We start from the raw sequence: 13570 nt of genomic DNA, 5'->3' as shown, positions 1-13570 counted from the left end.
CCCAAATTAGAGTATGCATCTGTAGTGTGGAGTCCACAAACCAATAAACAAGTAGATCTTATTGAAAAGGTTCAAAATGAATTCACCCGTTATGTAGTTTTTAGGATAGATGGCGCATATCCAAAGATGACACCTTATAATGAATTACTAATTAAATTACAAATTACCTCCCTTGCAAACAGATGAACGATACATCAGCTCCTTTTTCTTTCAACTCTTCCTCTCTGCTTTCAAAAATAGCACCATTAAGCCTTGTTTCCATGATTATGAAAAACTAAATATGCTGACCAAGGCAGTTATTTATTTTATTAAAAACATAAACTAAAACATAACGTTTCAACCTTCTAGCAAGGTCTTCATCAGACTCTGTATCAAGTACAAAATCGCTTTTTATGTCCCCCTTCCGAAGGTGTGATCAAGAAAGCAACTCTTTGCAATTTCCCTCACCCATACAAAATCCGCAGAAGTGGCTCCCCTGCAAAGTATATGTAGTGGACAACATTCTTACTTTTGTATACATATATGAATATAATTGTGTAAAATTTGATTCATTTTTTTTATCCATGGTAATGTATAAGGATGATAATGTAACTTCTATATGTATTTGTTTTTATATTTCAAAATGTGTATAAAATAATTTTTGTGTATAAATTCCCAAATATAAGAAATTTATTGTGCACTGTAAAAGGGCAGATGCCTGTTGTGTGCATCATAATAAACATAATTATAAATAAATACTGAAGGTCGTTCGGGATCTCTGAGGACAATGTTGGAAGGGTGATAAGTTCATGAAAACCCATGTCGCCACCAACGATCATGCTCAATTGGAAAACCAGCACTCCGCGCTATAGCCCGACAACGTAATTTCCATTGCAACAGACTTTTCCGAAGAGTTATCATGTCCAACTTTTCCCACTCCTCCTGACAGGCTTTCCAGAGGCCATTGAGAGTGCGTGGACGTCTCTTTCCTAAGGCCCGTTTTAGGAGTCCAAATGCACAGAAGTCCATGGGTGACCCATCTGGCACCTTGACCGGAATGTCGCTGTAAGGAATTGCACGGATGCCAGTTTCCACCTCCATTCGCTGTAAGAACAGACGAGTCGAACGGGAGGTATGGCTGGATGCTTTATCTTGGTGCACCCAGGCCTGGTTTTTTCCCCCCATACAGTGCCGGGATATCTGTGTTATAAATGGGTGTTAAAACCTCATCCTGATAGTACGTGGAGTTCACCTTCACGTTATTAGCTACACGGCGAATTGCTAGCTTGCCATTATAGCAGTATCCAGCGATGATCATGAAACCCCGTGGAAAACTTTCCTGGCATTCTCGATACAATGTTTGATAATTGTTTTTGTCGCGAGGGCGGTAGTAAATCGCACGGGGTTTGTGACAGTCACTAAGGTAGACATATGCTTCGTCTAATGTCACCACATTTTTCCATCTCTCCCCTGCAAGATAGGTCTCATAGAGCTTTCTAGCGTTCGTGCGACGTTCCGCTATGTGACGAGGCAACAGCTTGTGAACTCGCCGCTTATGCCGCATTTCTACTTGCAGGTCCTTCTTGATTATGTTATTCACTGTTGACACAGACATTCCCAACTTACGTGCGATACTCCTTTGGGGGGCAGGGTTACCACCTGACACAAGGGCCTTCACTTTTCTCACTATGTCCGGTGTACGACTCGTAGCTGCTCGTGGATTTGCCTGTTTCTTCCCTGTGGACTTAGGCCCAGTCGGCCTTTGCCTTTTTTGTTCAATACCGCACCGATCCCTTTCTTCGATATCACAAAACCACGCTTCTTGCACATTCCTTTGATTGCCGAATAGCTATATTTAGCATCGGAAAGGGCTGTTATGTAGCCCTCCTAGTATGGTTCAATTTTCTTCGGCATCGTTGTAGGTAAATGGCACAACACTCTGCACACGCGTTCTCGGTACTGACGTGACTCAGCATGCACCTTTTGGACGGACTGACGTTGACAACAGCGCTGCCAGCGGCTTTTAAAATCGTCACCAGAGATCCCAAACAACCTTCTGTAAAAGATTGACACATTTGTTTTTATGGTAATGGTATTACCTATCTAGGGGACCATTGAGTAGTTGGTTATTAAAAAACCAGGCTTGGCCAGGCTGGCTCAGTGGTAGAGCAACGGCAGGGTATGCCAGAGACCCTTGCTTGAGTCCTGGTCAAGCGTGAATTTTTTGCTGAAATTCTACGTAGTACATCTCCTGTGCATATCTAATCTTAATGAGTTAATTTTACAGTATTGATTTTCATATATTGTAAGCAATCTAGTATTAGATTATAAAGTCTCATATTAAAAATGCTAAAAATATTTCTATATTCTTACATTCAAGCTGTGGAAAGCTGTTTTTATTTTTTTAATTGGTGTATTTAATAATTGTTCTCCTGGCAGGTCATGGTGACTCCATGGGAGTCTGCAGATCACAGGTTAAGAACCTTTGTACTGAACAATTTGTAATGTTCAATTAATGTTGCACACTAGTAACATTCAGACAAGTACAATTTGAATTTGTAAACATTGTTGGTTAATTGGATTTCTCTCTTTTTATCTTAGCATGCAAGCGTGGAACCAGTGGGGTGCTCCAGCTACAGTAGCTGCCGCAGGAGCTGCAGCAGCTGCAGCAGCTACAGGTTACACCACTCAGACTTATCAAGCATTGCCTGTTGCAGCAGCTGCCACACCAACTGCAGCAGCACCTACAGTTCCTGCAGCTGGATATGGAGGGGCATATTCATACTATGGTGCAGCAGCACCACCTACAGGCACACCTGGGGTAAGTCATTGTTTCATTCACCAGTATCTATTATACATATTATTATAATGTGATGTAACTCTTGTTTAATATTTAATGGAAATGTTTGCAAATTTATGGTTGTAGTTGTGAATATATTAAGGTCATTTACTATTAACACATCAGGTTGGGATGCAATGCTATGAAAGCTTTACCATTGCTGATAAAGTATCAATATAAAATTCATGAAATCGATAACTAAGAGACCAGATGTTAGGCACTAAAAATCTACAAAAAAGGACAACATACACTATATTGCCAGTATTGACTAGGCACCCATAGGAATGTGTTTACCTGGAGCTGGTCTAGTGTTAGTATGGTGTAAGTCCGCCATTCGTGGCAATCATGAGGAAGACATTCCACCAGAGTAGTCGCTTCCATTCCTCTTGCAAAATAGCAAACAGCTCAATGGTGGTGTTTGGATGGTTTTGCGTGGATCTCAACCGGTGTTCTAACTCATTCCACAGATGTTCAATGGATTTGAGATCAGGGCTCTGAGGTAGCCAGTCGTTCGTTCACTCCCATGTCTGCAACCACTCGGTTAAGGCCAATGCTTTATGGATGGCCATGCTGGAATTTCAAACTTTTGCTGCAAGGTGGGGAGAATTGCACGATAGACATCAGCATTCAGGATTCCACACACTGAAACCAGAGGACCAACACGATACCACGAAAAACAGCTCCATCCCATGATTCCACCTACACCAAATTTCATGCTGGGAACAATGAACCACTGACGATGTTCTTCGCACCACTGTAATAAAGTTGCCAAGTTCTGGGTAGTAATCATTGGCTTGCAGGGAACCCAGGTTCGATTCCTGGTCTGGGTGATCCAAGGTCAGAATTTTCAGCCTTGTTCCCACATATAGCAGCTTACCCTGCCTCAAATCAATGGGTACTTGGGGGTAAAAGCAGCTGAAGTGTGGTGCTGATCACATCACCTCCAAAGTGGCCAAGATTGAGAATGTGTGGGGCCCTACCCCCACAACCCCTAATTGTGTCTTCATGGCATGGTGCTATATGCTTGGGTAACTTTACCTTATGAGCTGCAGCTCTCTCATGAAATCCCAGTGCCACAATATCTTGCCAGATGGTACGAGTACTGGTGTCACTTCCAAATGCCATTCACAAGTCTGTGGCCACAGTGTCCAATGAAATCTGCTTGTTTGACCACCACACGTCAGAGCACTCGCAGTTTCCTGTTGGTCAATTTTTTTTGGCTTCCCGGTTCGTGGTTGTGTTTTTATCACATTCTCACATTTCCATTTCACCACTACATCACTGACTTTTGCACGTGGTATCTGGAACCTGCCCAAAATTTCACGGATGGAATGCCCATTTGATGTTATTGTTAATTTATTTACATATGAGGCTATGACATAGTTGAATTACAAGGCAATATGAGCTCTTTTATTGAATGACTTCTTTCAAGAGAACGTTTAACAATGAAGAAATTGCATCAAAATGCAAGTTTCGCTTGCCTAAATGTAAATACATATGCATCAGGGCCTCCCTAATGGCATAGTGGTAATGTTGTTGCCTTGCAGTCAAGGGGTCTTGGGGTGGATACATAATGGACGCACATAGTTCTTCGGATATTTCTTTAAATTCTTGCGCCATTATGATTAGCCTATCTGTGCATAAAGTGCACTTAAAATAAACTCGAACCTATTCAGGGCTGCTACAAAAGAAATAGACACTTTCAATGTCTTATAAAACAAAAACTATTCGTAATATATACACGAATTTTGCACTGGTAGGTTGAGGAACTGTGGAAGTTTCGATAGGATTGTTGGTGTTTGTTGTTGTCGCTGATTGTTGTTCCGGCGTAACAATTGCTAAGATGGCTGCAAACGCTTTTGAGAAATCATATTGTGTTCTTGAACTAGCCAAAACAAACTCAGTTACTTTCGTACAACGACATTTTGAAACACGTTTCGGAAAACCTGCATCTACTAGACAGTCGATCTACAAGTGGTACAGAGTGTTTATGTAAAGGCAAAAGTCTGTGAAGACCCACCGTGTCAGAAGAAAAGTTGATCGTGTCCCTGCTGTTTATCAGCGAAGTCCACAAAAGTCCACAACAATGGCGAGTTTAAAACTATAAATGCAACAACAAATTATTGTGTGTGCTCAACATTCAGAAAACATTTTATTTTATTTCACAACCTTCCAAAAGTGTAGATGCAGGTATCTTACACCGGGTTTGGGTTGAATTTGATTAACGTCTTGATGTGTGACACAAGGAGCACATATTGAACATCTGTGAGTTCCCGAAACAAAACTTAAAGAATTACTTTATAAAACAGTGAAAAGTGTTTCCTAATAACATAAATAGTTTTGGATTTATAACGCATTGAAAGTGTGTATTTCTTTTGTAGTAGCCCTGTATACATCAGTAATTTATGTCACCCCCACAATTTTCACAACAGTGAATTATCCAGATCCATTTTTTTTGGCAATATTATTATTTACGACCATTTATTATTATTGGCAATAGTATTATTTACAGCTTTTTGGCTAAATTTAATTTGCAACCCATCTGGAATAATCACACTCCAAAAATGGAAATTGTGAATGAACTCTCACCCCCTCCCCACCCAGGAAATTCTGTTGTAGGCTGTTGAAGTTCATCTATAGGATCAACAGGTGTGAAAAGTAAAATCACATGCAGATTTGAGTGATGAAATTCTACGATTTGACATTGTCTTCTATTAGAAACTGTGTAATTAATTAATTGATTGTATGGGAATAATCAATGATACTCAACTTCCCCCAACTCGTTTTAACAAAATGCATCTGGTGAATTGCATGGAGCAAACAAGAGCAAGTCATCATTTACCTACAAACAGTGCCCTGTATTCATCTAAGAGTTGTTGATGTTATGAAAGTTGACTGCACTTTTTTTATTGTAGACACAATTTGGAACTAATTCACCAAGTGGATTTTCTTGAAACTTTGATTAACTGATGAACTTTATGTTGTAATTCACCGAATCCTTTGATCACTCTCGACTTCTAAGTTTTATGACACAATATGCATTTTATGATTTGTGTCGTGATAAATATATATATATATAATAATAAAACTAACAGTTGCTGGCAAATTATATTCTCGACAGTTGCTGGCAAATTATATTCTCGAATTTTCAAGAAGTGTCGTTTTTCTTCATAAGTGGGAAAACAAGTTGCATAGATATAAATGGAAGTTACATAAAAGGTGCCAACATCCATCAGGAACATGACATCAAAAGCTTTATTAATAAACTGGCATACATGACAGTGGTGGCAGAATAATACATCCTTTGCTGGATTATTCTTCAAAGCAGTAAATGTTAAGTTTTAAAATAAACACCCAGGCAGATGGTGCCTAATTGGAAACTAATGAACGATCATGACATGTGACAGTGATATCTACTGGACACACTCACTTGTTCTAGCAGTCATTGCACATCCACGAAATCTGATGACCCAATGACTTCTTATTTATTGCTTCCTTTTCAACTTTTTCACCCATTTTTAACTTTGAGAATTTTTAAATTATTATTTTGTGAGTTGTCAAGTTGAAATGTGGGATATTTAATTATGGAAATTTGTAGTTTTGTAAATTTAAGTTCTCTGTCATAAGTATAAGTTCATAACATATTTACTAGAAGAGGAGATGGAGAAAAAAAATGGTGCGTACTCAGCTTCAGACAACATGTTACAAGGTACCTTTTTTTATATTGAAATATAATGTACATAAATCTTTGCCCATGTGTTTATGTTTGAGAGAAATGGAAATTCAATTTTAGGAATTAAGAAAAAATCAAAGTATGTGTGGTAGTGTTCTGCTGTGCAGGAAACTTTCATCTGGTTAAATTGGCGTGCAAAGTTAGGTTAAACAAACATGGAAAAAGTATATATATATCAAAGGTACTGCAGTAAAATTGCATTGTACTCACGTGCTGCATGTTATACATGTCTATTATGCATTTCTCAATTTTAGCTTTCATAGGCAGGAACTAAAAAGCAAAGACGCTGGAGAATGGCTTGAGCACATGCATCAGGAGTACTTTTTATTTATTTTGTAATGTGCCTTTGACAGCCATTTTTTTACATCACAACTAGCTTTTTAATTTACATTGGTGTATAGATTTAGTACAACTCATTTATTTGTATAATTTTCTTAGTATTTTTTTTTAGTATCTCTGATTTTTTGCATTGTGCATTTAAGTTTTTTTATTTTAATTTTTGACACTGTAAATTTCATTATGACTCTACAGTTCGTATGTTAAATATTGTCTCCATAGGATATTTCGGCTTATTCACAGCAGCAATGGACTGTACTGCAGCAGCAGCAATGGCAACAGTGGCAACAATGGCAACAACAGTATCAACAGTGGCAACAGCAATATGGCGAGAAGGTTAGTTTTTTTGCCTTGCTTTTATGAACAGCTTGTTTACTGCACATAGTATTTGTTTTGGATACTAGGTTCTGCTGTTTGTAACCTGAATCTATGCATGCATGGTGCTGGCTTTTAGTTTGCACTCTAACACCAATATGAATGTGAGAAAATTTGGATTTTTGATTGTGTGTGGTCGTTTTGAATTTATGCTGTATGTTTTTGCTGCAAATATAGAGCCTTCTCGGTTAGCTTAGTGAGGACTCAGTTGCACATACCTCACTGCTGGTGGAAAATATTGGCCTATAAGTTTCAAGCATGTTCAAAGGTAATTTTAAAGTTCAGGCACATTTTAATAATCTGGAGTTCAACTTCTTGTGCATACATTTTTAGTAAACTTGATTGTTTTGATTTGAAAAGTCACAGTTGTGAATTTACAGGCACACAATGAAATTGTGAATTTGGTAGGTGCTGTTACTTGTATTCTCAGTGTCATCTCATCGAAGAGAGTATAATACCATAGAAAATGTGGGTTGAGTTTTCTTTATATATAGACAGGGTGGCTACTCACCGGGAATTCCTTGTATTCTGGGAATTATGCGTGAATTATTGGCCCTGAGAATTATGCTTCAATTCTATGTGAATTTTTCTCCGTAGACGTGAAAAATTATAAATTTTATTAATCCAAATTAATTCATACATTTACAAATGTCCGGAGGCAATTTTTTTATTTTATCTTTTATTTTATGGAAGGTAAAATGGAGCTGCGTGAAAATAAAACTGAATTCTCTCAATCTGTTCACTTTGTTAGTGTCCTTTGCAGAACAATCTATCTGACAGATGGAAGATTATTGCAAGATAAGATATATTGAAGTTGATTAGGTAAATTTGAGTTTGAAATTGTTAATCGATTAACAATTTTTCTTAGATTAGTATATCCCATAACATTTGTGACTTGTGTTTGTAAATGTATTTCAAGTCCCAGTATGTGAAATGGCAAATGTAAACTCCGCACCTTAACTTGAATATGTTACCGTCTAATTCAATTGAATTAGAATTTTTGGATACATTGGAATCACACAGACCATTTATATTGTTAATATTCTTGTGTATGGATGGTGAGAGGCGGTAATTCGTAAGGTTGAAATAGAGAAAACATCTGCTTGTAGCCTTGAATTTTTTAAAGTTCGTCTTGAAAACTGGGAATTATACTTGAATTTTATCATGGTCCTAGAGTGGCCACCCTGATAGAGGATGAGAAGAAAAGTAATAAGTTTGCTCGACAAAGTAACAAAATTCAGTGCATACAAAAAGTCCCGGCACTCATACTTTAAAAAGAAGCTACTAAGGCATTCATCTGGATAAATTGGCAAGCCTTCCAGGAGGGATTGGTATGACCTTGAAGAATGAGTTTGTTATAAACAGAAGTGCTGCCTTGAAGAAGGAGTTTGTTATAAACAGAAGTGCTGCTGTTACGGTCCTTGGTGTGAGACTTACAATATCAGTTGTCAACAATGCTTTTTAAGCACATTGCCCACTGAGATGTGGAGAAACGCGGCAACAAAAAGCAACAGAACTTCTGTTGTCTGCTTCTATTGAAATCAAATGGTGTAACGCCCACTACAGGGAAATGTGTGGAACCGAAGCATGGAACTTCCAACTGAGACGCAGAGTAATGCGGTAACAGAATGCAACTGACGAGTTTGCGGCCTGTCATTAGGAGGCCTTTGAGCAGCTGTCTGTATTTTGTAATGGGAGCTGCTGCTGAGTTAGCATTGCTCAGAACTGGACTTTGCTTCAGCTGAGGCATGTATTGGAAGTTTGTTTGGGCTGTGTTAGGAAAAAAATGTTTATGCAGAGGAAATGAATAGCTATGTGGTGGGGGTCAAAGTTTGACTATACCGTGCCTGCGCTAACGCTTATTCAAGCTCTGTTTTTTCCTCTACCATGCGAGAGTGAATCAAAGCTTCCTGTCGCATAAAGTTTTGTAAATGTGAAATGAGATCTTCAGTGTTTGGAAAATGCTGATTAGTTATACAACCAATGTATTTGGACCGTAGACCTGTAATTATATATGACATAATTTGCTCTTCGGTTGCTCTAGGGAAATATTGCAGCACTAAAAACATTTTTTGCGATTACATAAACATGAATAGGTTCGGTTAACAGTTGCTTCTGTTCTAACACTATTTGCACCAGCTGACTGGGCATATAAGCTCCCTTGAACAAAGTACTCAACTTATTCTTAATTTGGGTGTATGTCGATTCATTAAAATAAGGTCTTGTCTTTATGTCTTGAAAATGAATCAAAGCTATGTCAGTTAGAATAGAGGTAACATTTCCTTCCATCTACAGGGTGGCGACAGACCTGGAAAACCGGGAAAAGTCAGGAAATTTGAGAGGTCAAAAAAGGTCAGGGAATTTTGTTTTTATTGACTTTTTTTTTGATGGGATGCAATGAATGTGCCAGGCATTTTCGTTGGGGGATGTCATTAGGTAGCGCTGCATGGGAACAGGAAATCTAGTTGCTAAATCTCAACCTCAACTTTTAGGCATCTTTTATGCACAACACAACCATAGCGCAAGAACAGAAACCGGGAGGGGAGGGGGGAGAGAAATTTCAGGAGGGGAAGAAAAATTTGATAAGCCTCTAAATATCATGTGGAAAATGCATTGAATTATCACTTTTCTTGTCTGTATGGAAGTAATTGGACAGAACAGTCAACAGATGGAGGGAGGGGAGGGGCATTACCACTGTGGCACTGTCAGATAGTTGTTGGATGTCGTAGCATGGCATTTTGTCGGACATTCTCAAGGAACATGGAAACAAAAAGGGCGCTATGCAATCCTGTAATTTGTTGAATGTTGTGGTACAGCATTTGTCGGATGAACATTTTGGCTCCATTGATGGATATGATTTTTGTCGGATATCGCCATCCAACTAATGTTGAACTTCAACAAAATGTTCACTACAACTTGCGACAAAAATCACATGCATGGCATTCTTGTGAAATTGATTTTTGTTGGATGTCTTCGGACTGCAACATCTGACAAAAATTCCATTCATAAACAGAGCCTTGTACATCCGAGTTTGTCTGGTGTGGTACAACATTACATTGAACAAATTTTTTGGCTCCTTATATGCATGCGATTTTTGTCGAACTTAGCAGTTCGATACTTGTCATTCTGCGACATCCAACAAAAATCTCACGCATTGCGTTCTCATGAATCCGATGTTTCTAGGAAGTTCCAGTATGACATTTTTAATCATTTGCGACATTTGTCAGATGCGACATCCCACAAAAATGGAACCTTAGTCTGCTGCACCACTGCAAATATGGTGCTGGAATTTTAGTACTCTTCTGGCTTACTTAATCTTATTGAATGTAGAAAAGCGTACGAAGGTTTTCTTTCATCATCCAGACGTAATACTGGTTTTGCATAGATTAACATTCATTTACAATGACATGGAACTGTAATTCCATGTCAAGAAGAATCCAACGAATCGGGATAGTTGAATAATGTCACAAAAAAAGTAAAACAGAAATCTGCATTGGTAATCATTATATAAATTTGAAAATTGCAGGATGCTCCCAACCTCAAGTTTTCTGCAACACTCTTATTGCAATTTACGCCCCTTTCCCCTTTTTGGTCCTGTCTGTTTAAACTCGTGGAATGGCCAATGTTATGAAATACAATTATAACAATAAATACGTGAATATTTTAATTTAATTACTCGAATCATTTAATCCTAAAAGCATACAACTTTTTTTTCAGTAATTGACATTTTGTCTTCCAGACCTGTTAAATTTTCACTTTTCATCTATTTATTTATACGAGGGGAGTCCAGAAAGTAAGTTCTAATTAGTAGGGACCTTGATTCTTTGCAAACGCTATAATAGTGAAACATATCATTTGCTGTGAAGTAGTGTATATGAATGTGGAGTGAGATGTGTGGACACATTTTCACCCATTCAAAATAGCGAAATCACGAGAAATTAGCATAAAATGTAAATTGTTGGCATTTTTCGCGAATTTTAAAAATGCACTTAAACTACAAAAAATGCCTTGAAATCCAAAATTCTTGTCTTTTTTATGCTTAAAGAAACAAAATGTGCCATATTTGTGTATCTAGAACACACGAGTTTTCCAACATTTTATCCAAGAGAAAACTATAATGCAAACTATAATGCATGTTGTATGTGGCATAATTCCGACAGTCACATTCAATCAAATATTACCCAGGATTTTCTCAACTTCTATCAGAACAATTTGTACCACAGAGCAAAGTGGTGGGGTTCACACAGAGACAGCATCATCAGTATTTGTCATGCGAGAAGTGTTTTGAATCACTGAGCTAAGTGGTGCAATTTTGGTGGTGATTGAGTACTCACATACCACCACAGGGTAGTTGTAACTTTGGCATTTCTCGTGCGAGTAGTAATGGAAAATAACTTCCTCAAAAATCGGTTCCAACATACCAAACTGTCACGAAAATACGTACACCACGTGACCTACAATTTAAAACAGTAATTTAAAAACACCACGAAGGTATAATTTTAAAGGTGCAAAATTCTGATTGCAGCACATACCTTGTAGTCGGTGGGAGACTGTATGAGAGCTGCCATCTTTAACCTAGAACTGTCCTAGAAAGGCTGTGTTTTACTGCACAAGATTAAAACCACATGACACTTCTTCCTGCCTGCATATGCATGTTACGCTCTGACGACTAGTGCCTTGTACAGGTGCCATTGAAACTTTTTTCTGGATGCCCCTCATACATAAACTTTCGGAAGCTTTTATCAACAGTGTTTTTCCATTCTCGCCAGTAATAATGGTATAACTACATGGTGCCAGTTTCACAGTACTTCACTTGGATATACTGTGAATGTTTGTACTGAAAGAGAAGTCCCATTGATAATGTAAGGAAATATGACACCTTGTTTTGTATGATTCAATTGTTTCACTTGTGTGCAAGGGTTAAGTTTTTTTGCTTTACATAGAAAAGAGAAGTAGGTGTGTGAATTGAAAAACGAGTCTGCACTCATGGTTCTTGCAAGCAGAGGGTTCCAAACCTCAGTCGAAATATCAACATATAATAACAAGAAAGGCTAAAGAGATTAAAAATTACAAAATTCCTTTTTGCATCAATTACTTCATTCTAATCTCATTTAGTCGTAACTTTGAAAATAATGAAATATTTTATTGAAAAACTGACTGCATATGAAAAAATCCCTAATTCCTCCCTACCTTGCGAATAGTAATAATTTTCCAAATTCACTATTTTGCAGTTTGAATGCAAATCATAGAGAAATGAAGTCAATTTCATGGATGCTAATGTAGGTACTTAATATACCTGGATCTGTATGACATTCTTATTTCCATTTGCAAAAACATGAATTTAGTTTATAATTGTCAGGGAGGAATCTAAATTTTTCCCTGGAAAAGTCGGCGAATTTCATTTCTGCTTGTCTGTAGCCACCCTGTGTCTAGTGTTATTCCAGTTTGCTGCAGTTGCAACACTTTCCAATTTCATCAAGAATTGCTCTATTTCTTGGGGGTTTTGTCCACTAAAATGAGAGGGGTAGAATGCTTGAGGTATGTTAGTAGCCATTGTGGTGGGTATTACTAGGTGTGCTTGTCATGGGTGTTTTACACGTTCCTTAGGGTGTCTCGAGACGTTGAAGGAATTGTGGATAGGCCGTGCATCAGTGGATTATTGAGATGGATGATGCCATCATACTAGGCCATGGAAATTAAGAGTAAATTGCCATCACTTTAAAGCTAACAGTAATAGCAGAGCCCCCACCTCTCTGATGCCTAAAATTACCCTAGGAGGCAATTTATGCAGCCTTCGTTAATCTAGCTCCTTGTAAGTCATCTTTAGTTCTATAAATGGTGAAATTTAGCTCTTTTATACACATCAGGTTTGGCAACACTGTCAGGATGGCCGTAGGAGGCAAAAATAAATGCATTAGGCTTATGGGACCATTATTTTATTCGTTCTCTCGGGAATATCAAACATCCAATGACGTAGAAAAGTACATGGATGGAAAAAGGACATGTTGAACTATGTCATAGTAGTAGGAAAAGGCGAAACTTCCATTTGATTAGCCATAACTTGAAGTTGATTTCCCATAAGAAATACATGGGATTCTGTAAATACTTATTAATCATATTTTTCAAACATCATGTCTAGCTTACTAATCAACTTGAACAGTTTCCACTTGCAATATGGAGAGAAATACTTGCTCTCTTGCATACTAATCCCTTTTTTAAATAGCAGTGCGTAATTGTCCCTCCTCGCCTTAAGTCTACTGCTTAAGATCAAAGTACAATGCCAACTGTAACAGATGCATTGTTGGGAC

At 37.9% G+C, this 13570-nt stretch overlaps 1 protein-coding gene across 8 annotated transcripts in view; it reads left to right on the top strand.

Annotated features, from left to right (window-relative positions):
* The window catches only part of ZAP3 (protein), a 245671-nt gene that overhangs the window by 27968 nt on the left and 204133 nt on the right, over positions 1-13570 (top strand). For 5 of the 8 annotated variants that reach the window (XR_014440724.1, XM_083111267.1, XM_083111265.1 and 2 more), the window contains exons 2-3: positions 2581-2800; positions 7110-7223. Coding sequence is in view for 7 of the 8 variants with exons in the window: in XM_083111267.1 (XP_082967393.1) it covers positions 2582-2800; positions 7110-7223 (333 nt within the window). In the remaining variant the exon portion in view is untranslated. The remainder of the gene's footprint in view (positions 1-2580; positions 2801-7109; positions 7224-13570) is intronic. The other 3 variants (XM_083111268.1, XM_083111264.1, XM_083111269.1) reach the window with 2 other exon arrangements.

The sequence above is a fragment of the Lepisma saccharinum genome, chromosome 25 (genome assembly GCF_977018435.1).
Source record: "Lepisma saccharinum chromosome 25, izLepSacc3.1, whole genome shotgun sequence".
Lineage (NCBI taxonomy): Eukaryota > Metazoa > Arthropoda > Insecta > Zygentoma > Lepismatidae > Lepisma > Lepisma saccharinum.
The sequence above is the reverse complement of the archived record's forward strand: the minus strand, read 5'-3'. Positions and strand labels throughout refer to the sequence as shown.